A 26716-nucleotide genomic window follows, 5' to 3' on the forward strand; every position below is an offset into this window, starting at 1 on the left:
TTTGATGTTCTGTGGAAACTGACATAGATAAATATTTAACTGATTGCCATGTGAGTGGCTTTTGCCACTCTCGAAGTACTCCTGCAGCACAAAAAAACGCTCTAAAAACCAAACAAAACCCAAACAAAAAATGCCACCAAAAATCAAACCCCCAAACCTGAGGTAACCTTCAGCTTCCTGTTGCATGTGCATGCTCCTTGTTGCTGAGCTGATGGCACTTCAGTTCAGACTTAGAGCACCCTCTGCTGTTCTGACCTTAGGGCTCTTCCAAGAAGAGACTGACACCTCTTTCAGATTGTCTTTTCAAATGGAGAAACCTCAGCTGGTTATCTTGAGGAGGTCTGAACTTTTTTTTCATTTGTGACTAAGAAAACATGAATCCTTCTTTGTGGAGGTGAAACCAGAATCTTAATCTTAATGGAAGAAATATTGCCCCCTCTCCCCTCAATTTCTTTGCAGGAGAGTTCTACTAATAGAGTCAATATAGGAAAGTAGTTTAATTACATTGCCACAGCTCTCTTTTGTGATTAACCTTAGTGATGTTTAAGAACACTGTATAATTTAGCAATAGTTTAAGTAGGTAAGGAGTCATAAAGAAACAGAACTGGAATTATCCTTCAGGGTCCCAGAGCCCACTCCCCTGCTGTTGCAAGTAATCAGGTCATATACTCCCCTTCATAATGTTATTGAGCACCATTTTTAAAAGTGTTGGATTTCTCACTCACCAGCAACTCATACTGGAAAGCTGCCCTAGAATTTCTCTCTTTGGTTAAAAATCTTCTGGTTTTCAATATTAAATGAGCATGTGTGTCAGTGTCTTTTAGTCCAAATAGCTTTTTGTAGTTAAACTGATGCAAACCGTAATGCAGACCAAATATTTTCAGTAGAAGAAACTGCATCCACTTACAATATCCTGAAGTGGGCAAGTGCTAAAAGCAGTGTCTGCCAATGTGACCTGCTGAATACTTTTTTATGTCTTTCTATTTTGATGCTTATTTTAAATCAGATCCTCTAAGTAATGTTAGTGGTGCTTCCTAGGAATTATGCACAGCATTGGAATCCCAGCAGGTTAGGAACCTATTTAATTATCCAGTGTGAGAATTAGGTTGCGAAATGTATTTATGGTTCTTTGTAGTCTTTTCCATTTTCTTTGCCCTGATTGTTTTTTCTCAGAAATGAGTGTATCCCAAATAAAGAAGTTGCAGCTTCCAGTGAAGCTTGATCAGCCTGTAACAATAAGTGACTTTGAGATTATTTTTTTTCCCTTTCTTTCTTTCTTTCTTTTTTTTTTTTTCTCCTGATGGAGATGCTCTGATTGAAGCTGGCTTTCCTTGTTTATGTCTTTCAGTATTTGAGATTTGGATTTTGCAAGTGTAGCTGATGTCAACTCAAATTAAATGTACGTCTTTTAAAAATAAACTGAGTAGTTTTGATTTATTAAAGTTGCTATCCGACACTGAGGTACCACCAGTTCAAAATTACAACTTCCAAAACTTTTGGTTAAGCTCTTCAGAAAGTACCTTGACCTTGACTTATTGCAAAAGAGTCCCAAGGCTTAGAGCCTTCAATGTTCTTTAACTGAAAGTTGAAATAAACAGAAAACACTTTGCAGTATGCCTTTGCTGACCCCATGTCACCTCAAACTAAGCAAGAACAAGGTCCAGATTAGTAGGCTCCTTATGGAGAAGCCTCTGTTACTAATCTTATCTTGAAAATCCGGAGACTAACACGTGAGTGTCTGGAACAGTGCAGTATATGAAAAGTGGTCTCTCAGGCAGGAAAATTTCAGCCCATTTAAAGGTCAAAAAGCATCTTTAATTTTAAGCTAGAAAGTTACCGGCAACCTAAATGGACCACAAAAGAATAGTAATTGTAAACAGAAATGCAGTATTCTACAGAAGTTTAAGTTACTGAGTTTTGTGGGTTTTCTTTTTTTATTTTTTTAATTTATTTTGATTTCTGTATAAACACACTACTACTACACAATCTTATTTCTATGGGTTTTTTTTCTTCTTTTCTTGTTATGCTTTGTTCTCTTCTCTTCCTTCTACTGGGCTTTTGCATTATGGTGGCAGACTGAGTGACTGGTTATTATAAGAGACTGCTCCACTCCTCCCAGTTTTCCTTGGAGAGAGGCACTCACTGTTTGCTGTGGTTGTTGATTTAGTGCCTGGGAAGAATGAGGTTTTTTGGACCACTTCCTCATCACTCTCGCGCTAAGGGAGCCTGCGTCATTGAGAAATGTTTAACCTTCTGGCCCTGAAGCGGGACGGGAAACTTCGCTGCAAAATCTAGAAGCTAAAACTAGATCTTGAAAATGTTATTTATGCGAACTACTCTTTCCTTTGATTTAATTAGGACAGGAGATTGCGGAGCTGGATTTAGAGTTTTGAGTAGCTAATAATTTGGAGAGTGAGCTGCAGGGAAAAATTAGTTCTTTAGTGAAGAGTGGTGACTAACTGATTTAGGGGAGGAGGAGACAAGAGTTGGGGGCAGAAGATGGAAAACTGTGGGAGGACTGTGTGGGGAAAGGCTGTCCTAAGATCATAACTCTGGCATTGTCAAAAGCTTAAGTAGTTCTCTCTAATTTGTGTAAGGAGGCTGGCTGTGCATAATTTTATTCCTATAGCATGATGGTTTCAAGATGCTAATAGCAGAAGCACATCCTGAAAAAGCATTGTGGAACAAGACTTTTCAGACTTAACCTTGAAGCATAAGTTGGTTGTGGAGAGCTAAGGGCCTAAATTGTGATGGGAGCTTTCATTTCCAGAGGTTTGATCTAATAACAGATACTGTCTCTCCCTGTAAACTTTGGGATGACTACTGTATGTCTAATTTTTCCAGACTGCCCACTTCCCCACCCGCCACAGGGGTTCTTCTGAGACTTGTGCAGAATTTCCAGATGTCTGGCTGCCTTGCTGGAACTACACCCCAGTAACTGAGACAGCAGAAGACATTCAGAAATCCCAGACATTTCTGCAGCATAATTGTAATAAATCTGACATATCTTGAAAATGTTATGGTTTTGCAAATTAAGTATATAGTATGCTTGTAGTACGAAGAGTATTCGTGGCTTGTCCACAGAGTGTTGGATTTATTGTACATGCTCTGGCAATCTACAAAGCATACGCTTGTATGTTTATCTTCAGGATATTCCAAACAGAAATGTGGCAGCTCTGTCTCTTGGGGTCCAATCTCTGTATGCTAAAGAGATTGAAACTGAAGTGAAGAAGCTCGACTCAAGGGTGAAATAGCAGGAAATGGTTTGAACTGACCCAATGATTTGTCATGACCAATGGAAGGGAGGGGGAAGGGGCTGATCTTTTCTTCACTCTGTTTTTCATCATTAGCAGCTCTGTGCACCTGCTGCTTAGCCCCAGCTAGCTTGGATGTAAATTGGACAATTGGACTCTTTTGTGAGCAGTCTAATTCACTTTGGAAAACAAAGCCATTAAAAACAAAACAAAACAACCCCCCACACACACTTTGCAGCTGGATCAGTTAGCTGAGTTAACTCACTGAATCTTCTTATGAAACCTATAGCCATCAAAAAGAGGGAATGATGAGAAGTGGAGTAAGTTGCTAGATTATTTATCTGCCTTGGGTAACGTCACTCAAACTGTCTGTACTGAGTAGTGAACCTGAGTAAGATGGAAGAGAACCAATTTCATTCTGAAGCCATCAGTAGGATGAGAAAACTGCTGAACACCAGCTCATGGAACCAGTAAAGAGTGGCAGTGGCTGAGCAGTAGGTCTAGGAGAGAGAAAACATCAGGCATCGAGGAAGAATGTACAGTGTTTGTCATACTTAAATAATTAAGAAATATATGAAATTAGAAGTGGGTAGTTTTTTAGGGTCCAGGGTACTTATCACTCTGGAGAATATTAAAAATATGTGCATTTCTCCAGAAATTTTTTTGTTTTGCCTTTACCCTGAGGTTGTTACCTATCTATGAATGGACAAGCAAATCTCTGGGAAAAGGGTGGTTACATGTCTATCACAGAATGGTTGAGGTTGGGAGGGACATTTGGAGGTCATCTTGTCCAACACCCCTGCTCAATCAGGGCCACCTAGAGCCAGGTGCCTAGGACTGTGTCCGGATGGCTTTTGCATATCTCCACAGATGGAGACACCACAAACTCTCTGGGCAATCTGTGCCAGTGCTCTGTCACCCTTCACAGTAAAAAAGTGTCTTCTGATGTTCAGAGGGAACCTCCTGTGCTTCAGTTTGTGCCCATTGCCTCTGGTCCTGTCACTGGGCACCACTGAGAAGAGCCTGACCCTGTCTTCTTTGCACCCTTCCTTCAGGTTTTTATATACATTGATAAGATCATCCTGAGCCTTCTCTTCTCCAGGCTGAACAATCCCAGCTCTCTCAGACTTTTCTCATAGGAGAGATGCTCCAGTCCCTTCATCATTTTCATGGCCCTTTGCTGGACTTTGTCCAGGATGTCCATGTCTCTCTTGTTGCATGGTGTACCTTCTGAACCCAGCCATTCAGCCAGCTTTCAGTCCACCTCACTGTTTCCTCATCCAGCCTATACTTCCATCAGCTTCTCTGTGAGGATCTTACAGCAGACAGTGTTGAAAGCCTCAGTGAGCTCAGGGTCCACAATATTGACTGCTCTCCCATCATCTTCCACGTCTGTGTCTCCACATCGTAGCTCAAACATAAAGACAGGTTTGCCCAATAGCTGTCCGTGTTCCAGCAAAAATATTTTCTGATAGGACAGAAGTGTGACTTGATAGTAAATTCTGGACTTACTATAGCATGGTTGCCAAAAGTAAGCATATGGCAATGTCTATACTGTTAAAATTGTTTTTGTTCTAAAGAGTTTGTTTGTAAGTGACTTCTGTTAAGCCAGCTGTTAGATGTATTGGGAGCGAGCAGCCAAGTCCTGTCAGATCATAAGAACTGGCAGGCGTACAAAAACCATATCTTTTTCAGTTGCATGTTTGTCTATTCAATTAGATCATCAACCTTTTATGCTTTTATGCAGTCCCCATTTTAGTTGTCTCTGTCTTGCATCTGGATTCATAAACTAGATTTAGTAGCCAAGGCGGGATGCTAGGATTTCTAATTGCAGTTCTGACACATAAACTCTGCGTTACCTGTAAATCTCTCTACTGGATTCAGCCCAGTTTATCAAACCAAAGGGGTTTTCATAGAATTGAATTGTCTAGAATCTATAAATACGAGGTTCTGACTGATGAGTTTTGATAACTCATACCAAAGGGACAAAAGAAGTTCTTAGAGGGGTGCCACACAGCTGATGAAAGAGAGTGACCGAAGAGGCTTCCCTGTGTATTGTTTCAGGTGAGCTCACAGATTTAGGAGGAGGGAAGCAGAACAGAAAGCTGAGGCCTGAATCAGAACGTAATGTTCCAAGCACAGTTATCTTTACAGTTATAAGCACTTAGGCTACATGTCTTTCAATGCTTTTAAGCCAGCTGGGGATTAAAATTCATAAGATTTGGCAGGTTTTACTGGGGCAACAGAAGAGCATACACCTTCATGGTTACTTGCCAGTTCTCTTTGCTTTCATGGCCAGGATTACCAGAACTTTTGGATATGAGATAAAGTTTGATTTAATAGTAATCATGCTCCTTGCAAAGGAGGCCTGTATCTTTGCTTCTTCCCTCCCCCCCACGTCCCCCCTGCCCCCAGATTTCTTTTGGGTAACCACATAGGTCAAATCAAACCACTTGCAGTATTTTACTGTACTTTCCCTACTTCTCTGAAATCTTTTCTGCCTTAAACTTTTGCCAGTGATGGTAGTATTGTGGGCACTTCAAAAAACTGCAGTCTCACATACGTGGAAAGGTCTTTGGGGCAGAGGTTTGGAACATGGATCTGTGCAGGCTAAATTTAGGATGCAAAGCTACAGTATTACGTTTTGTGGCAATTTACTGTGCGTGTGAACTTACACTGAGGTACTGAGCAGTAAAAGCAAGGTAGCTCACCCTGGTTTTCACTGCAGGGAACTCTTGCCTTTATGGCTCTGTCTGTGCAACATTAGTGGTTTTTGGTGAGTTTTTTTCCATCCAGACATGGTTCTTTTCAAATGCTTGAAAAATAGGATTTATCATGAACCACGTGAATATTTTAGGTCAGTTCAGGTTGTTTGGGGAAAATACTATGTTTTGGTCTGGTACCTGTGAGTGCTGTCACCAAATAATTGGGGAGAGGTACAAATGATGTATGAACTGGGAGAAGTTGTACATTTCATACCAAGAGTCTGTCTTCTGTTACAGCATTGAACAGCTTGAAGGAAAATAATCCTTTCGTTTGATTAATGCAGAATACAATTTACTTAAAAATGTAGTCTTTGGAGAAGGAATGGCAGTACCGTCAAAACCACATCTTCCTGAAGTGATAGGCAAGTGAATGTCATGAAGGCATTAAAGGACTCCTTCCACTGAAGCATAACAAGGATATTCTTCCTGCTAATGAAATGCTGAATAATTTAGTGGCACACAGGTAAAAACTATCCCAAATCCAGCCTCACTCTGTCTCCTTCTAGAGATTTGTGCTTTATGTTGCACTTAAGTCTAAAATGTTTGCACATGTGGAGGGGAGATGAGTCCATACTAGATCCTGGAAGCCCTTTGCTTCTGTATCAGTGCAGCCCATTCAATGAAATTAAATGGTTGTGTGCCTTGACATTGTCTCAGACTTATTTTATGTTGTAGCTAAAGATTAAAACTTGAACACGCTATACATTTTTCTATTTGAAACATAAATTCAGTTGTCAAAGCTGCCATGACAGCTTGAGATTGGCATCTGTCCAGGGGATAGCTGAGAGTTTCGGCACTAAATGAGGAGTTTGAGCGTTTGACGATGGAGGTGATTTATAGATCTTTGGCAATGCAGGAACTGAATTTTACGTTTTAAGGACAAAATTATTTCCTGTCTCACACAATCCTGACAATAGCTGTTTCTCACTGTGGGGTGAGATGAGCATCTGTGACAATGGAAAAGGAGAGCAGCACTTTCAGTGGCAGCTAACCACTGAATTGGCTTAGAAGTATCATAAAACTTCCTCTCCTACTTTACCTGATCCAAGCCTCCACTACTACCTGACTGTGACAAAGCATTCAAACAATTTTTAGATAAAAAGTTAACAGCAGAAGAAACTCCACATCTAAAATTATTAACATTGGCTACTAACATATTAAAAGAATGGGATGGTTTACGGTCTTTTTAGAGTTATATCTCCATTAGTGCATAGTTGCTTTAAGTTGGGAAGCAGTCTACAACCACAAAGGGTAAGCAGACATTTTAATAAATATCTAGATTCTGAGATTGCAATTCCATATCAGATTAACCAAGGATAATTGTCCTATTGAGCCTCAACAATGTTGTTATTGCCCATGTAACTGATGTGTTTGGAGAAGAAACAGTAGCATTCTGAGCAAAAGTCACAATCCTGTAGTGAGAGTTTACCTAGTAGCTATTCTGCTAGTACAAACTGTGAAGCAAATGAAGGGTTTGCTAATCCCTTCACAAGTAGTGCGTGACCATGAGTACAGCCTGGCTGTTCCCTCTCTTGCTTAGGTAGTTTAAAAATAGACTGCATTTTCCAAGTGTTTGCAGGTAGCCCTTTTGTGCAGCAGGAGGGTTTGATAGAGAAGAAACCTTTCATTGCCAGAAGCTGAAAGGATGTGGGAGGAAGAAGTGTGGGATATCTTCTGCTCAACAACCACAGGAATTAGTGACATAACTTCTCAGACTCTTAGACATGCCTTAACACGAGGGGAAGGGTGCCTTTCTCCTGTCCTTTCCTAGTTATTACCTCCTAAAAAGAAATTGCTGTTTTAAGACAAATCCTAATTGCCTCCTTTTCTGCTCTGTCCTGCTCACTAACCCCCTTGGTTTAGCAGCCAGAACTTCCTCTTTTTTTTCTGCCTTTGAGAGTAAAACCAAATGATTTGGGGTTTTCTGTTTTCACTTGTTCATAGTGGTTTAAATTAAAGCCTGAAATATCTGCAAGAGGAAATGTTTTGAAAATTCTGGTCTCTTGTGCTCAGTGTTCTTCACCAGGCACAGTACATACTTACTCACATGTAAGTCTTCCTGCAATCTCTGGATGTTCCTGTCTGTCTGCGTGCGGTGATGGTAGTGGGGAAAATGCACATCTGCATGCGTGTGAGCACATTTGCCTACCCCTGGAGAGGTTAAAGTTGTTTGGGGTGCATGTGGGTGAATTAGCAGACCCAACTGTAGGTGAGAAGGCTGATAAGAACAAATTTAACTTTGTTGAATCTTGGGTGAGTGTCTCTGGCTTGAAACCTTTGACTGTTTTATAACAGGTAAACTATTGCTCCTAGGGAAGAACAGGGAACTATTACTCTTATTTTCTTTGGTCTGAAGTAATTATTTTAGAGCAAGATGGGTAATAACTGAACTAAAAGAATATATAGGAATTCTGTTGTGGTTCCAGCTGGAGCAGATCTAAGTTAAGCCCCTCCACTGGAGGTACCCGCCCCACATTTGAGATGCCGTACTTGATGTGTGAGCTCTCACTGTGAAGCTCGTTGGCTTAGCAAAGGTAATTTGAGCTAATCTTTCTAACTTTGCACTGGAACAGAGTGAGAGCATTCATACAACTAGTTCTGGGGGCTCAGCAAGGGGTGGTAACTTGAAGAAGGGCTAGTAACTTTGAACTATAAAGAGGTATGTGACAGTGTTTGCATCTAACCAGAATTTATAAAACAAAATGGTAAAAATAACAAATAAAATGTGTTTGGATGTGTATTTTTAATTTACTTGCTTGTTTTTGTTGGGCTCATACGCACAGTGGACTGCAGTTGTTTGGGAACTAGCTATAAACTTCTTTATCTTAACCCCTCCACTTTCCCCCTGGCCTCTACTGTGAAGTTTTCTTTTGTGGACAGAGTTCCTCCACTACATTAGCCAGAGAAACCTACCTACTAGTTGCATGTCTTCTCTTGGATAGAAATCTCTATATAGGCAGCACCATTTTGTAGTCAAGGAGTGTATGTGCAGCTTTCTAGAGGACAGCATTGACAGAACTGTTGACAGTGGTTTTCACAAGAAAATCCAACTTTAAAAAAAAAAGTTAATTTAACCAACTTGTCTTTAAAAGTTGCACCACTTTCTTTGTGTAGATGACACGTTCTGAGTGTACCGATCCCATGTAGTAATATTAGAAGCATGTGCTTTTGTTTGGATATGATCTAGAGTAGGACAGATTTCTGAACTGTTTCCTTCTCTTCATCACCCTTTGGCATCCTCAGTACAACAGGTCCTGGAGAAAGGGAGGGAAGAGGAGAGCATGGACCACAAGTGAAACATCATCTCTGCTTCTCTTCCTCTCTCCCCTTCCTTTCTGCCCTTGTAGTAATATTGCTGCAGTCTCTTTGCAGATGACCTTTGGTCAGCAGCACTGACCAAGTGAGTTCTTGGTTTGGGGAGGGAAGAGGTGAGAAAAGCAAAGGTTTTGCTGCTTCTCCTTCCTCCTCAGGTCTGCAGAGCCTGGGAGAGAGGCGGGGCTGAGTGGCTCGGTCTTAGGGAGAGGGGGAGGGGGAATTGCTGTTGCAGTCTCTCCACACCTCACTTACAATGTTGACTTGCCTTACTGGTTGGAAACTGCTTATCTACGGAGTTAATCAAATGCAGATCAGCGTTGCATTCTTTGGGCTGAACTGATTCTTCTTGCTCCTGTGTTTTGCAGATAGGGATCGTGGATTTCATGTGCGTGTTTTCAGGGAAAGGCAAACTGACATCTTGGCTGAATCCCAAGGAATGGGGTGGGTGGCAGAGTTTATATATGTGCTGGGGGTTGATTTGGCTCTAGCTGCTGTGTAAAGTTCACTTTGGCAGCTGAAAGATGCAGAGAGAAGCACTTTCAGAATTAGAGACAGTGAGGTAATGAGAAAGTGACATAGGAAAGGAAGTGGTGGGGGGGAGGAGAGGGCTCAAAACGCGCCTTGACATCATCTGATAGGTTTTCCAGCCTGTGCAGCAGCTATTTTTGTGCTTTCAACTTGCAGTATTTACAGCTCAATGACAGCCAACTTGCCAAAAGTGGGGGTGGTGGTATATCCCAGAGTGGGCTGGGGGACTAAAGAGCCACTCAAAAGCTACGGCAAAGGTCCAGGTTCCCAGGCATGCCTGCTGCTGTTGCCTTCTTTTACATCTGCATGGTGGTTTACCTTTGGCTACCTGTCACGTCTGGGAGATTTCTGAATGATGACTGGCAGCACTAGCTGTCACCAGCTAGTTGAAAAGATCAGAGTATGTAAACTGCAGGCTCTTCCTCAGAACTGGAGAAGCAAGAATGTACAGTGCTCCCAGCTTGGTGTTTCCACCTCTTCCTGAAGGTCACTGTTGGTGGGAGGCAGGATCCTGGGAACATCCAAAGCAAACTCACATTACATAAATGTGATCCTTAGCTGAGACAAAGTAAGCGACACAAGTGTCATTGTGAAGTCTTGTATTCATTTTGAAGTACAAAACAAATAGAGCCATAAGACATCAAAGCTTTACAGTGATGTAGGTGCAGCAGTCTGTTATTTTTCCAGCTTTCTAGCTTGCTAGAAATATCAGAGACAGATCTTCAAATGTAGCGGGCTTATACTTCTTTCTAAGGGTTCATCTGTCTTAAACCTTGACTGAGGTCTTTCTCATGTAGCCTGAATGTGCATATATTGCAGCTGTTTCCCAGTTTTTAGCAGTACATTGTTTGGATTTCATCATTAAATTGTGTGCATGCAGATCCTCACAGCCATTGTGTCATCTGAGAACGTTATTACTGGGGGAAGGAAGACAGAGAACCTGCTGCAGGGAGGACTGGAGGTGAAAGGAAGAAAAAAAGCACATTTTAAATTGGTGTGAGTGGGTTGTCAGCAAATTTTCTATCTCATCATTAATTTGAATTTAAAGAATACATTCATTTTTGGAGATAAAACTAATGATGTGGTTTTGTGTTACAGCTGATCCAAAGCCTAGCCTTTGTCAAGACTGTTGTAGTCTCTCTCTCTCTTCCCAGCCATGTTCACCAGCCACGAGCTCTGTTGCTTATCACACCTGTTGGTAACGCTGTTTAGTAGGTTGAATTGGGTCATTAAGATACCAGATGAATGTCAGAACTGATTTTAAGGGGGCTAAGAGCATGTGTGGCTGGGGGAAGGACTGGAGCAGCTGAACTGGGAGAGATCCTTTTGGTGGGAGCAAGCTTTAAGCTGTAGCACCTTGCAGGTCTGATACTAACTCTGCATAAGCAAAATTTTGTATGCTCCTGGAATTTAGAGGTCAAATATCATCTATGGCAGGGTTAGAACTTAATGTGAGAGTGGTTCACTCTTTCATATTTCTCTTCTAGCACAGAATGGGAATTTGAAAAAGCTGCTGCTTATATGCTGTGTTGGCTTTTGAGGATAGAAAAATAAAAGAAGAGAAAGTTAATGAATTTGTTCAGAATAGTAAGTAATAATAACTGGCATTCAAATACAAGTGTTGCATCCTGTGCCCACCAGGCTTCAGAACTAGCAGCAGTATCTGTGCAAGCCATATGTGCATCTGATGTTACATTTTATTTCTGTGTGAGGATATCAATGTTAATGAAGCATCTTGAGGAAGAATACATTCCCACTGTCTGTATGTCATTTCACATTTGAAAGTCAAAGGATGTAAGGCTCAACAGATGTCTCATGGGCAGATTCTGAAATTTTGGCCTGATGCTTTCCAAACCAGAAATCTGTGGCAAATACCTAGGTCCTTTTGTTAAAGGTCATCTTCCTGCCAAGGGCACTGCTGCCAATTCCAGAGTAAAGGTTGTACAAGACACTGAATGTTGGACATGCATTGGTGTGGGTTGATCCTGCTTTTCTAGAGTGGTTAAGCAACTGAAACTGTTGTTGAAAACCCTACCTCTGCCGTGAAATGGACCTTCTCTTCTACTCTGCTGATTTCTAAAGTAACTGTCAGAGTTACCCATCAGGCCTTACTTTTTCTTACGGTGCATTGACATTTCTGTCCGTGTGATCATTGATCAGACTTTAAGATCTCTTACCAGTACATCAGGATCCAATAAAACAAATTAAACTTTTGTTTAACTTTTTGATGCTGGTCAATGTCTGGCAGTAGTGTCAGGGTTTCATACAAGGTTGCTCTTGGTCTTTACTCATCTATCAGAATGCATATTTTGCAAGGAGGTACCCCACAAGTGCTTGTTGAAGATATCCTCCAACCTGGGCCCCTCGGAGTTTGTCTTCTTACAGCATGTAGGGCATTGTCCAAGTCCTTTTTGGAGTGTTCTGGCCCATCTTTTTCTGTTCTGCATAATTGCTTCTTCTTTCAGAACACTAAATAGCTCTGTACAACAAATTTGATGCTGTAGGACAAAATTTTAGAATATCTTACTCAGCAAAGTAAAGAGTTATGTACCTACAATTGAGCCAATCGGGTGTTTTTCTTTCCAAGCTGTTCACATAGGAAGAAAGGTATGTCTGTATACATATCTGCAGCTCTGCAATAATACATTGAGAGGATCAAACCTTCATCAAGTTGGAGTTATCAATTAGAGCAGCATAGGTTTGGTTACATCATCAGATTGTGAAAACTGGCAAAATATTTTATGTATTTCAGCTGTTTGATGTGCCACTCTTTTTTTCAGGTCTTAGAGTTTTCTTTGTCAGAACTTGGGCTACATCTTAGGGCTGTTTTGGCAATACCTGGGTATTGGTGAGTCAGCGGGATGGAGCAACTGGCTCACGTTTCCCAGGCCTCGTACACTGTAGTGAGCTGCTAGCTCAGAGGCCCTGGGTGGCAAAGTAATAGCAGTCTTTGACTTCTGTAGTTGAATCTTGTCATTTCCATCACCCAGATGGTGTATTGCTTGCCAGAAGGAGTAGGACTCAGTCTGGCACGGGATAGTTGTTCTTTAGTTATTACAGTAATTATGGGACCTGTTTGCACAGAGTGTCGGGCCTGATTTGAATGTGCAGTTGTGTGTTGCTGCTGAAAGCAGAGATCTGGACAGTGTGTTTCTATCTCCCCTGCTTCATCCTGGCTTTAGCGCTCCTGTGGTCTGCCAGGTCAGCTTCCCCAGGCAGCTCTCTGCAGCGTCATGACTGCTTATGCTCACGCAAAAGCAGACTCATCTATTTATGCAGTAATTTGACCTTATTGGCCAAAGTTCATTGTGAAACTGAACCCTTTACCTGACTTTTACAAATCCTAAATTTAAGATGAGAGTTTGGGTTGAGTATACATTGGTAATTTAGGTATAATGCGATTACAGAGCTTTATATGATCACCAAAGATATGTTTTACCCACAGGAACTTTAAAGTTTTGATTATTTTCTGAGTGAAGGTTGAATATTTCAAAGTAAGAAGAGTACTGTTGAAGGTACTCAGAAATGTCACTGATGCCATCTAGCATCATTATTTAGTAAACATGTAAAATTCTGTATATTAGTTTTTAGTTTATAACTTAAAATATGTTAGATTGTTTTGATCCTCTCACGCAGCTTATGGCAGAGTTAGTCATGCTTTTTAAATTTGTTTGAACACCACTTTTATAGAGATATTAGCTTCATTATTAGAGACTTTTTTTCCCTGTGGTTTTTATTCCAGCCTTACTTTATAAAATGGCTTGGATGCCTCTTGAACTATTTGGAGATGAGAAATTTTTGTCTTGATTGGGGCTGGAGGTGGGGAGAGGGCAGAATATGAAATGGAGACTGCTCCAATAGTGTTTAGAGTATTCACCTTCTTATTTTTGTAATGTCCATGTGGCTATCTTTGCTTCAGGCTTGTAGGATGACACCAATTACTATTCATCTTCTTTTTTTTTTTCTGGAAAAATACCGGAATACTTTTTTCCAGGTATGTGTATTCATTGGACAACTCTTTTTTTATTATTTTATTTCCTATTTTTCTTTTTTTTTTTTTCTCAGGCTTCATTGCACCTTTTTGTGATGCATGCTTAGCGAGATTACAAACCAACAAAGCCATGAGCTGGGGTGGAGTGTGCTTTTCCCTGGCCACTTCCAATTCCAGTACCATGCTGGGTAGTAGGTATAACCAAAGTTTGTCAACCATATGGCACCTGTTCATGATGCACATTAAATAAGCTCCAGGTGAGATGACTGCTTCCATAAAAGCACAGACTCTGACGTTTTAGTGCTTGCAGTGGAGGGTTATTGACTGGGGGCTGCTGATTATCTTCAGGTAGGTGTATCTACTAGGATTTAAGGGAAGAGGTGAGAATGTGTGCTTGCACAGAACTAGCCTGCTGTTACTGATATGTGGTCTCAGAGCAAATGCATATAAGAACTCTGTTTCCTGAATTATCAGTTTAGCTTTCTTCACAACTAACATTCCCATTTCTAATAGTTTAAACGGGAAGGAAGAAAAGGCAGCGTGGTTTCTGCACTCAGAGTGGTGGTGTTCTCCTAGCTGTGTGCACGCGTGCTTACAGCCGGGAGGTGCAGGGGGAGAGAGGGTAGTGCGAGAGGGTAGCGCGCAATCACATGATATTGCCTGTCTGGCAGGTGTCTGTAGCGTGAGTAGAGAAACCAACTGTTCACTATTTTGGGTGAATGAGGTTCGCTGTTACTGCAAGTGGCCCCATGGAGAAGTCCACGCATCTGTTGATAAGCACCGCTCTGCATACTGGGATCCTGCATGCTTATAGCCGCTTGCTGAAACACTGAAGTTTCTGTCTGAGCTTTGAGATAGTAGGAAGAACAGTTTTGCCAAGAGCCTTGCTGATTTTAATCTTTAGATGTTGGCTGTCAGGATTTGTCTGTGCCTTGAGTACCTCTCTGTTCCTATGCAAGCACAGCCTTGGAATCTAGCAGTAAACTAATTTTTTTTTTCCACTCTCCCGCTTGGTGCAGTGATCGAAACCTGGTAGAGAGGGATTGCGGTTGGGTCTCTTGTGAGGATTAAGCACCCCTTCCACTAGCCTGGGACGCCTCCTGTGTTACAGAATCTGCCTTCAGGTCCAGGGATTTCCTCTAATATGTTGGATAAAGCCAAGACACTCCAGCCTGCCTATGTCGGGATTGTGCCGCTTGCAGAGACTGTGTCAAAGCAAGGGAAGAGCTGTTCAAGCACATATCAGGATTCATACCACAGCTTACGAGAAGGTTAGCAGGCTCCGCTTTCTTTGTTGTAGGCACTGTATAATTGGTTTGTGGGTTGGGTTTTTTTGTTGTTGTTATTTTTTTTCCTCTTGCATACTGAATCTGCCTGCTTTTTCTTTTCTGGGCAGTAGTCCAGATTTTGGGTTTCCCACTGACTCCTGTGACCTGTTGTCCCCGAGGACGCTTATAAGCATGTCACAGGACAAGGTTGGAGCTCTGTATATAGTGACTTGCGGTGCCTGGACCCTGGGACAATTTCACTTGCATTTGGAAGTTTTAATTTCAGAGTTTAAATTTCTTCTTCTCCTCTATGTCTATAGGGCTCTTGGAAGCAATGCTTTAAGGCTGTTTTATTAAAGGTATAAAGGCTTGCTCTGGAGAGGCAAGTTTGCTTTGAAGGAGAGAGAGTATCGTGTTTTAAGTTTCAGTATATTGCTGTTAGGAGAATATGCAAGGAGTGGGGTCTGTATATCTAAATGTGATTCTGTTTTAGATAATGGTATTCTCCTACAAATACATCTGATTTTTTAGGGGGGGTTGGCAATTCTGAAAGGTTATGTAGACAAGCAGAGGTCAAATTTCAGGGAGTGATATCTGTGAGGAAACAAGAAGATCTGCAGGGACTGAGAAAAGATTGAGAAGATGAAAGCTGACAGTGATCCATTCATAGTGCGCAGCATAATAAATAGCAACAAACAGGAACCAAGAAAAGATTACAATGAAGAATAGCAGAACATAACAAAATGCCAATGGCAAACATAACAAGATTTGTGTTTTATCGGGAATACTGGATCTGTCTAGCTACAGGTGAAATCTTAATAGGAACTTGCAGGAGTGAACAAAGATCTTGAGTACAGTGGCCTCAGAAATACGGTGATGACTGATTTTGAGAGCAAGTAATGTGATGTGAGAGGAGCAGAGAATTATTTTCAGTGACATTTTGGACACAAAAGCAAAGTAAAGTGTGGTAGGAGCTGAGGACAAAAAGCCAGATAGAATAAGGCCATGTTTGTTGTGGAAAGATGGACAGTGTACGCAAGATGATTTTAGCATTTGCATTTAGAGGCTTTTTCTCTCATATGCAGCTCTAGGCCTGCTGAGCCTGCCAAACAAAACGGTTAAGTTTCTCTTTTGTCACTCCCCTCACCAAGCCTCTTTAACAGATACGAAGAGTTAGGTTGTTATTAGGTTTTTAAAATATTACTATTTTTGTTGCTTGTTTTCATTGGAATACTCTTTGACGAACGAATATGGAAAAGGAAAAGAAAACTGAAGTCACAGTCCTCAAATTCAAGTTTGGGAGTCATAAATTCATTAGTATAGGCAGTATTCCCAGATTACTTTGCTCTGGAGGCAAAGAACTGCAGCACATCAATCTTCGGAGGAAAAAAACAAACCAAAATTTAAAAAAGCCTGAACTTGCAGCTGTCTTGTATTTGCAAGGCATTGATTTTCACAGAAGGTGACCACTCTGCATTTGGATGTGCCAGGATACGTCTTTCATCCAGTCACTAAATATCACAAGCTCTACAGTGGGATAACACGGGGAATGAGGGAAATGCAATTCTGTAGTACTTTAATCAATATAAAAATGTTTGCTGCTCTCTCGAGGTGAATTAAGGTCATTGAATTCTTGTATAATTATGATTATTGAAAAAGCTGTGTTGACCCTGCAAAGTCTAGCAGTATCATCAGCCTGCCCCATGTCTAATTCATGATACTCTAGTATCATATGGGATGAGGAAGGTTACTTTCTACCAGCTACCAAACAGAGAGGGTAGGGAAGAGAAATAAATGCTTTCAGCTTCTTTCGTGTCAGAAGAGAAAAGAATAATCCTTTAGCTTTGCTGCTGCTCCATTCAAGTCTCCTGCAGTCTCGGGATGCCTGTTGTATTTATGTTGTACTGTTCACTGTATTTTGCAGAGCCAAATCTTACAGGCAGTGGAGAAGCAGATGCACTCACATGTAAACCCTTACTGAAGCTCTGAAAATCCAGAATAGGACTTGAGATGAAACTATGATGACTGTTTTACTGTCTTGGTCCCCTAAAAATGGAACAGCTTAGTTTATCACCCAGGACAGAAAATTCATGCACTTCTCTTCCTCACTCTTTACCACACACACAGATGAATGGGTGCCAAGTCTGCTTTGTCCTCTTTATAAAGCCAGGAAAATAAGGGGTGTCTGTATTATGCCGACAATGCTCATACCTGTTCTCTTAATGAATGAGAAGTGGCTATCTGGAACAGACTTCATCTTGTTTCTTTGCCTCTGGAAAACAGATGGTCTCCTAAATCTGATTTATTTATTTTTTTGAATTGGGACTTGACATTGAAGTTTGGGAACTGCTGATCCTTTCCACACAGAAATGGATTTGACATGGGGAAGTCAAAGAACATATGCTTGTATTTTTCAAAGTATTTGTTGGGGCAGTTATTTGTAAAATTTCTAAAATTCAGGAATCCATAAACATGTTTTCTATTCAAGAATGCCTTGGAATGATTTAGTTTTCAAATAGCACAGCCCAGTTTGCAGTTCCTAGACCAGTTAACAGTATGGTAGCCCTTCATGAAAGATAGGAGGAGGGAACTGCAATCTTTAGAAAATTTCAGAAAGCTACTCAAAAACCGATTAGCATTCATGTGAGTCTAGCTTAGAATTAAGTACTTCCAAAAGTAAATTCCAATTTTTCCACTTCTGTGCAACATCTTTTATTCGTTGCTCTTAAACTAAATACTTTTTTTGGCACGTCCTCCCTTGAAAAATGTTCAGTGTGACTTGGGGGCTGACAGTGAAACTCACCTGTCTTTTTCCAAGATTTGTGTCTCAGGGCCCAGACACACGAACAAGTTCCTGCATGCCATCTGATCTGCGGTAACTGTGTGCACATTCTTGGTCCACAGCAAATGTGAGGTAATTTGAGTTAGCTTAGCCTTTGATTAAACTATTAATATCTGTTCAGTACTTTGAAGAGATCAGGAGTCATGCAAGTGCTTGTTAACATATGGCTTTCTTCATGGAGTGATCTAGACCTTATCGATGTAACACCCTCCAGGCACCTGAAGGTAAGGCTGGTTGGTGGCCGTACCTCATTCCAGTAGAGGGCAGAAGAACCTGCACATGTAGACTTGGAAGCTCTCAACACCAAGGAGATCCCTAGCAAGAGGGCAGTCCTTGCATCTGAGGCATCTCACAGGAACGCAGGGTGACATTTTTCTGTAAAGGTTCTTCTGCGTCTTCCTAGTTCAGAGTGGACCTGAAGACGCTGTGGGAGATGTGCAAGCAATGCCTCATGCAAATGCATGGGTAAGGAACATCAGAAAACAGTCACAAAATGCAACTGGCGCATCTCTGAATTATGGCCAGATACATCCTACAATTCAGAATTACTTATGCAAATAGTGCTCTGACACAGAAAAACATAGAAAATGTGTTGAACACGGGGAGCTAACCTGCTGTCATTTTTTATGGCAAATCCAGAGGCACATCAAACGTGTGTAGTTAGACTCCCTGTAGCCTTGTGCTGCAACCACTCTTTGCAGATGGGTAGCACAGTGACTGTGATTATGCTTAAAAGGTAAGAGGTGCAGTGAAGGTAAGATAGTGATATATTAATGTGAGGTGGCTCAAAGCTGCCAGTAAGATGGCAATTTAAGGTTTTTTTTGATTAATTCCCAGCATGCCTCATTTGACTATGAAAACTTGGAGGTGTTTCAGGATATTTGTTAACTTTATAACACAAGTGGGAAACTTAGGGAAAGGGTTAACACTGAATGACCAGGGTTTTTATCAGTCAGTCCTTATCAGTGGAAGGAGAGTTGGCATTATCCCTGGAGTTGAATTCACATATTTTTTCAGTCCTGCTGCCCTAATGTGTTTTTGGTTTTTTTGGATATGACATGTTTTCCCCTCTTGGAGTTTACTGAACTATTCCTGTCAGTGTAATGATCCCCAGCTGTTGCTTTAGCCTTAGCTATTTTCATGCTGGGAATGGGAGGAGGAGGAGAGGAACAGAGGCTGGCTTGTTTACCACGCTCTGATCTACTTCATTTGTCAAAACCAGGCTATTATACTACTTTCTTTAACACAAAGTAATACTAAAAGGAAAGAGATGTAGACTTGGACCTGTAGGAGCAAGGAGATGTAAGGACTCAAGACATGCAGAAAACAAAAAGAATAGAAACTGGGTGTGGTGCAATGAGTGCAGCTGTCAGTAGCATTTATGCAGACAATGCTTTGAACTAGTAATGATACCAAGTAAAATTTGCACTAAGTACTTTCCTGCGCTATCAACTGAATTTTCTTCACAGTTAAACTGAGCTTCATGTTCAGCGGCAGTGGTGCTGGGGTACTGATAATCCCAGCAACTGGGAAACATGTTAATAAAGCTTGAAAAAACGTGTGTGGCTTTTGAATGATTCATTATTTGATAATTTGTTGTTGTTTATTTTTTGAAGAAAATATCTATATATATACTTTTAAACAGCAAATGACTGATGCGTAGGCTTCCCAGGAGCTGTTGAAAAGCAGATGCTTTTTTGAAAGCAAAACTATGATGCTTAAACTCAAGATTGCTGGTTTTGCATCCAAAAACAACTTCTACAGTTAATGTGCTCGTTCAAAGTCCTTGCCAGACAGATGTCACTGTGACTCTCCTGCTCAAAGATAAGGGTCAGTGACAGTTGTGGTTTCTGCTTGTGTTTTTGGATCCGCACCAGTCTGCCTGTGTAAATCTTATCTCAGTACTTTCATCATCTATAAGATCTGTCACTAGTCACCTCAGATTTTTCAGCATTCTGTCACACCTGCAAGTCATTGATCAACAACTTAACGAATATCTATACCAAAAATAAGTGCCTGCTTAGATCTTTCCTTTCGTGCCCCAACTCCTGTCTACCCAGTCTTTTCTGAGCATTGAATTACTGATCTTGTCACCTGCTGCATCAATAAATTTCGATCCAAAATGTTAAAGCAGCACATTTCTTGGCAAGAACCTCTGCAGCCTATGGTAGAAAATGGGATATGCCTCCTGACATAGCTTAGATTTATCAAACAAAAATGTGCAGTGAGCCTAGGGGGCAAATTGTGTTCCCTTTTCTTGCAGGAGACCTGTAAGTGGGTGCATAATCTGCTGAATGGCATTAACATGGAGCAGGACTCACGGTTTCCTTTCTTTTACTTGGGCTAGTGGAAGTAGATACTATGTTTTTCCCTGGTGGTAGTAAAATTTACTAAACAGCCACCTCTCCAAACTAAGAGCAGACCTGCAGTAGCTGAAGTACATTGCAATATGGTGATTACTAATAAGAACTACAAGATGCTTTTTGCTCATCACTGTATTCAGGATTTTTCCTGGTGTTCAAGGAGATAGGTAGAAGAAATGTGCAGATGACCTACTGTCAAAGTTTATTGTGTATATAATATAGTAAGCTTTCTTCCAAGAGAACAAATATTTGAACTTTCTAGTCTGCGGTTCTGCCATCTAAAGTTAGACTAAGTCTGATGAAGCACACGAGAAATGTGTAAGAAGGTCAATAATAAGGAAGAAGGTATATTGTTTTGGGACATGGATTCTTTACAAAATTGTCCATGAAAATTGCTGAAATCCGGGCTTTTAGACAATCTCATTTCAATACAGCCTTTCAGAAGTAAGCAGCTATAAAGAAAATATTTTGTAAAAAAAACCCGGCAATTTCAAAGTTTTCATTAGAAGTGTCCATACTGGATTTTCTCCATGGTAGGGACAGGGATAATCTGCTGCAGCCATGCTTATCCATCTCCAAAGGCAGCTCATGGAGCCGAAGCACAGACTGGAGTGTGAGGGCCTGTCACCATTCTGAGGGTATTTCCCATAACGTCTCTGCTGCATCCTACCAGCTGACACGTTTAACATCTTTTTGGTAACCTTCCTCACTGAAACACTTGTCAAGGCACAATCATTGTGCTGCCCAGCTGGATTGTTGGGGGGAACTGAGCGATGCCCTCTGGCCGACAGAAGGAAGAGATCCACTTTTGACTTTTTCTGTGTGGGGTTTCCCGAGCTTTATGCTGCTACTCGTTTCTCTAGTATTAAATGCATGGAGACCATAGCTGTGTTTTTTGTAGGAACTGAGCGTGGCAGTAGCTATGTTCTTTGGTTACTCATCTCTCCAAACTTCACAGCAGTGCTGGAAGCCAAGATGCACAAGCTTCCTTTGCGTAATTTGGTCAGTATTAGAAGCAGCATGTCACCTGTCCCTTCAAACAGTTGTGGGTTTTCTTTCTTATTTTGGTGAATGCTCTTTGTGATGTTCTCTTGATGCTCTTTTTCTTCACTTTCACTATCCTCAAGTTTCATACCTCTTTCTGTATTATATGTGAAGGTCCTTCTAAGCCTGCTTGCAGCTCACACCCTTTTTCATGCCCCGATGTCAAATTCCCCCTTTTCAGGAGTGGAAGATGACATTTTAGAAGTAGATGCTAAACTAGTAGTACCTTTGTGCTTCACTGAGAGACTGTTTTACTGCTGCTAATAATAGCTGTCACACTGGCTGAAGCAGTTTAGAACGAGGATTGTGTCTTCAGGACTGACATGTGACCGTGAATCTAACTACAGCGGCTGCAAACGCTGTCACCGCGTAGCTATCTCCCCTGCCTCTTCGCTGGAGGGACCAACGGAAAGGAAACGTGTCTGCCCTTGACTTTCTTTTGTTCAGTTTATTAGCGAAAGCCCACCTCTATTAGCAGTTGGAGAGAATCTTCCACTGCGTGTAATGAGTGTGGGAGTACCTGCTGCTGCCGGCAGTCTCCTCTGTGCCCTTCAGTACAGGACTGAGCCAGCAGTAACATTTTAAACATCTGCAGAATTTGTCCACCAGTCTGAAGTCAGTGGTCATGCAGGCCATTCTGGAGTGCTGGGTTTTTTTAGTTTGCCAATTGACCTGTTACACGGAATTATATTATTTAGATATTTATAGCTATGATAGCACTTAAGAACCGCATTAAGCCGCATAGCCAGATTTGTTTTCAATGCTGTGTATCTTAGTCAGTTGTGCAGATCTGTAGTCCAGAGTTTTGAAAGAAAGTAAATATCCAAAGAGAAAGGAAGTAAAGAAGTAGTAGGTAGATGTTGCATGGTCACAGTTTAAAAAGTTTGAGGGAATGTGTTGTGCTTTTTATGTGTAATGCAAATTCTGGGGATCAGCTTCCATACTGGGCTGCTGTGAAGGAACGTATTTCTAATGTAGAAGGATATGATGGCCATAGCTGAATCTTGTAGCTTTTTTACAAGTAGAAATGAAATTGAAACAGAATTCGTACTTAAACTGTAAAGAAGGTGTCAGACTGCTGCAATACAAAGGCTGGGATCTTTATTTGAACCTCAGATGCCATGATTGTGGCATGTGTTCTTTGCAGTCTTTGAGGAAACAGCAAAGATGTTTCTCATTACCATGGATTAAAGAAATATGGTAATTCCTTGTAGCATCCACCTGAAATTCTTGCTAAGAGAGGATGCTGGGGCTTGGACAAAAGCCGGTGGCAGGAATGCTAAGCAAATAGGGAATGCTCTGAGTCTTTATTTTGCATGTAATATGCATGTTGGGCAAACCCACTTTTGTTCCATGTCCCATGAAATAACTGTCAGCACAATCAACCAGCTGAAGCTGGGAGATGCTCAAGTTAGCTAATTTAAAATTATAAGGGCCAGCTTTCCAAGTTGCCTATATAAGCAGTTAATTACTTCTTCTAAAGAACTGCCAGTTTTGTATTTAAATTTGCATACTTCTAAGTCCTTTTTTTCTACCGCTTGTGGAAAAAACACATTTGCTCTCATTTGCCTTTGGTTTCAGTAAGCCAAACATCTTTAGCTGGTTAAGAATCTGAAATGGTCTTGGAGATACAAAATTATTCCACGTTTAAGTGGAAAACCCAAAAACACAGCTCATATGTCGAGGTGTCCCAGCTGTTGCCACAGAAGTTCTGCGGTATCTTGACCATGAGATGATTTCTGTGAAGGGAGCCTTTAACTTTTATCTGTAGAGGGTGCCCTGTGGCAGAAGGAAGGCTGAATCATTGGGCTAACACCACAGTCTCTGAGAAACGTTTGAGGAAGTTTTTGGCTTTGATCTGAGAGGCTGTTGTTAGTACACTGGAGCACTGTGCTGTAGCAGAAATTGCAGTATGGGAGGTGAGCTATGAAGGAAAAAAATTAGACCATGTCTCTTATTGATGAAAAAGACGCAGAAAGATTTCCTCACCAATTTTAGAATTATAAACATGTCTAATCAATCATGTGGTTTATGAATGTGTCTTGGCACTGTCTCAACACTTGACTTCTTTCTGCACACAAAAACATATTATCTCTTGAACCCAGAGTTTTAAATAAAATGAAAAACTGTCCAGATTCTGATGTATCTCCAAACATATTTTTTCTTTTTTCTTCTGCATAATTTTTCAGAAAAAAATATTAACAGCTCTGATGTTTCATCTTTAAGGAAAAAAAAAAGGTTGGAGCTCTTACTTCTTATAGGTGGAGATACCTCTATCTTTACATGAAATAAAAATGAAAGGGGTTCAAACTTGTTTTTCCCCCTGTGTAGCTTGCCTCTTGTACTGTCACATTAGTAGACAGCTGTAGATCTGATGGTCAGGATATATCTACCCATTACTTCTTTTTCCTTCATTTGTCCCCATCTGCCATGTCATATTAAATTATCTGGGAGAATTTCTTTGTAGGGTCTTCTTTGCAAGGTGGTTAAGGGCAATGTTAGTTCCTCCTTGTTCGTTGTTTCATGGAAACATATAAATCAGCGTAGACTGTGACTCAAGTTTACACGGGGAGTTGGGAAATTCTCTGTTTTTCCCCCTTCAAGGCTTCTCTTCCAGCTATAGATAGTTACAATGGATATACAGATGGCATCAACAGGCACTGATTACAGATAATATTTACTGTCTTACGATACTGGTGTGTCAATTTTAGGTAGACCTTTCCACCTAGGTATTTTGTTACAGGTCATCTTGTTGAATCATGCATGGTAGCCAGATTCCATAGATATGGATATGTGCCTAGTTATTCACATGCTTAGTTTTCACTGAACCAGTATTACTGGGATGAAATGATTTTATAAGAATCTGTACCCTGCACAGAAAGCAAACCAACTTTTCCTGTTGACAAGCTTGTTGCACATCTTTACATGTTGCATATCTTACTAAATATACCATTTTACATGTATTTCAGGTTAATTTCTTAAAGTCCAATTCTATTTTAACAGTTTCAGTGAGTGCTGAAATGGACTATTAGGTGTACCAAGATTTTATGGTAAGAGTGGGCTTCTATGTGTTCAATAGAAAGACTTATGTACGAGCAGTAATACATTTATCTGATTTTAAAATTTTTGTATTAAAGAAGACAAAGCTGGCATTGCATTAAAAAGTGGCAATGATTAAAATGGCATTAACCCCCCCTAAATTTTACATGTTTAATGGAAATGGCAGGAGTTAAATCATAGAGGAAGACTGTAAAGGCAAATGCTGTAAAATGCACAGCAACTGCTAGTCATTATTTTAAATAAACATAAAAAAAACCCTGCAAAATTCAGCATAACTTTCATAGTAATAATCAAGTTTGCATATATTTAGAGTCATATGCATGAGTAGCACCCGTGAAATAAACATCTTCAATTGTGTGCAGTATTGAGGACTGAGATTGTAAACTTCTAAGACTATGGACTCGTTCATCCTTTTCTGTCTGCACATTTTACCAGCCCAGGACGCCAATGCTGACTTGAGCCTTTGAGAATCAACTACAGGAGTAACTATTCTGTCCTGTCTGGAGGTTAGATCATATTATGTCGTGATATTTGGACCATGCTACTGCTCTTGTTTTATAATTTTATGTCCTAACAAAACTGAAATTGCTGTAAACAGTGGGTTTTTCTTCTAAATACAGTTTTTAATTAACATTACTTTGATTTCCATATTGTATCAAATTTGATATGAAGCCTCAGAAATGACCTGCTGAGGTAGCTTCTTGTTTTGCACTCACAGCGTGAGCCAGCTACCTTGTGGCAATATGTGAGGATGGAAATAGATCCTTTTGTTTTTGATTGTGTATTTGCTTCTGATTCCATATTCTTTGGGGACCGGTTTCTTCTGTAGCTTGAGATCTTTGATTCTGCTAAATTAACCATATCAAAGAATTCATATTTGCTTGTCTCCACTAAAAGAGCTATTTAATGCCTCATAACATTGACTCATTAAAAGATCATACATGCAAGTATTTCATCATCCTTTAAAAACATTTTTAAAATTATTCCTATTTCCTATTTCTCTTCCAACAGCATCCTCCCAACAAAAAGGGACTCTTGCCCTGTACTTGTTTTTTTGTATCTAGTAGCCAAAACTAGTCTTCTGGAACGTGGTCATATAGACAATGCATCTATTATGTCAGCAGGCACGTATAAGCTACATGTCATGTCAATGATTTTATATGATCCAAGAGCATTTTGAGCTGTAGAAGCTTTGAAGAGTGTGATTTTATCAAGAAACAAGCCCTTCTTGTCCTGAGGGTGAGAGTCAGTTAATTTTCTGTCTTCCTCTTCTTTTTGCGTTCTTAAATGTCCAGTCACTCTTTTTTCTGTACTTTTCAGCTACTTTTAAAAGCTTCTGGGCATTTGAGAGCCTGAAGGCTTTTGGAAGCGCTGGATGGAAAAAACCAGCCCTAGTGTTATGTGACCCACATTACATCCTTGAATTATTACTAGCATATCTACTGTGAAATACTTTGAAAGTTGTTATTTTGGAGGTGAAGGATCTGTTCTGTTTTTTATGAATCTCTTGACAGAGGTTTTAGCTCTACATCAGGCAGAATTGTACTCGTGTTCTCACCTGTACAAATGTTTAATGCTCTCAAAAAGCTTACTAAAAGGATAAGAAAGAAATGGTGGTCGTCAAAAAATTTCAGGTCCTCTCTACTAGATCTGCCTTTGATGCAGCTGTATTGTTTTCTTGGTTGAACCTCCTGTTTGGCTTTGTGCCTACTATCGTCTCTGTTTGACAAGCACAGCTGGGTAAGGAGTTTTATCAGTGTTCCCCAGACTGATATGAGACACCTGTCCATCTAAGCTCATCGTGGCAGAATATGCTGATTTCTGCAGTGCTACTAAGAAATCCGCTTTCATCATTGATAAGACCTGCAGTAGGGAACTGCTCCTGATCCTGTTTTTGTTTCCTGTTCAGGATGTGCTTCACAGACCTCCTCTTTGGGTGTAAGGATGGTGATCCCAATCCTAATTCTCACAAAGAGAAGACCGCAGCATGAATATAAATAAGTGGCTGTTGCCTCTAGTGTGAAAGGTTCTTGTAACAGTTTAAGAGACCAAAACAAATTCTCTTTCTATTCTTTACCCTCCCAAACTCCATTTTCTCTGCAGTATGGTTGCTAAGGAAGAGATGAGGAAACTGCCTGCATTTTAATAGCAGCCGTTGTTGCTGCAGTGGAGAAAAGAGGTAGTGGAATGTAAGATAGTCTCAAATAGTAAAGAAATAAACTTCTGCTTAACTGTCCTTTGCCCAGGCTTGCTTCAAGCTATTATTTCAAATGCATTGAAATGAAT

General features: G+C 40.6%; 1 protein-coding gene across 2 annotated transcripts in view; it reads left to right on the top strand.

Annotated features, from left to right (window-relative positions):
• MRTFA (myocardin related transcription factor A) overlaps nt 1–26716 on the top strand; it is a 100361-nt gene that overhangs the window by 35599 nt on the left and 38046 nt on the right. Inside the window, exon 1 of one of the 2 annotated variants that reach the window (XM_074578231.1) lies at nt 14873–15124. The exons of the other annotated variant lie outside the window; for it this stretch is intronic. Coding sequence (XP_074434332.1) covers nt 14998–15124 — 127 coding nt within the window. The 5' untranslated portion in view covers nt 14873–14997. Of the gene's footprint in view, nt 1–14872; nt 15125–26716 lie in introns of those variants that run through there. 2 annotated transcript variants of the gene reach the window in all.

The sequence above is a fragment of the Larus michahellis genome, chromosome 1, assembly GCF_964199755.1.
Source record: "Larus michahellis chromosome 1, bLarMic1.1, whole genome shotgun sequence".
Lineage (NCBI taxonomy): Eukaryota > Metazoa > Chordata > Aves > Charadriiformes > Laridae > Larus > Larus michahellis.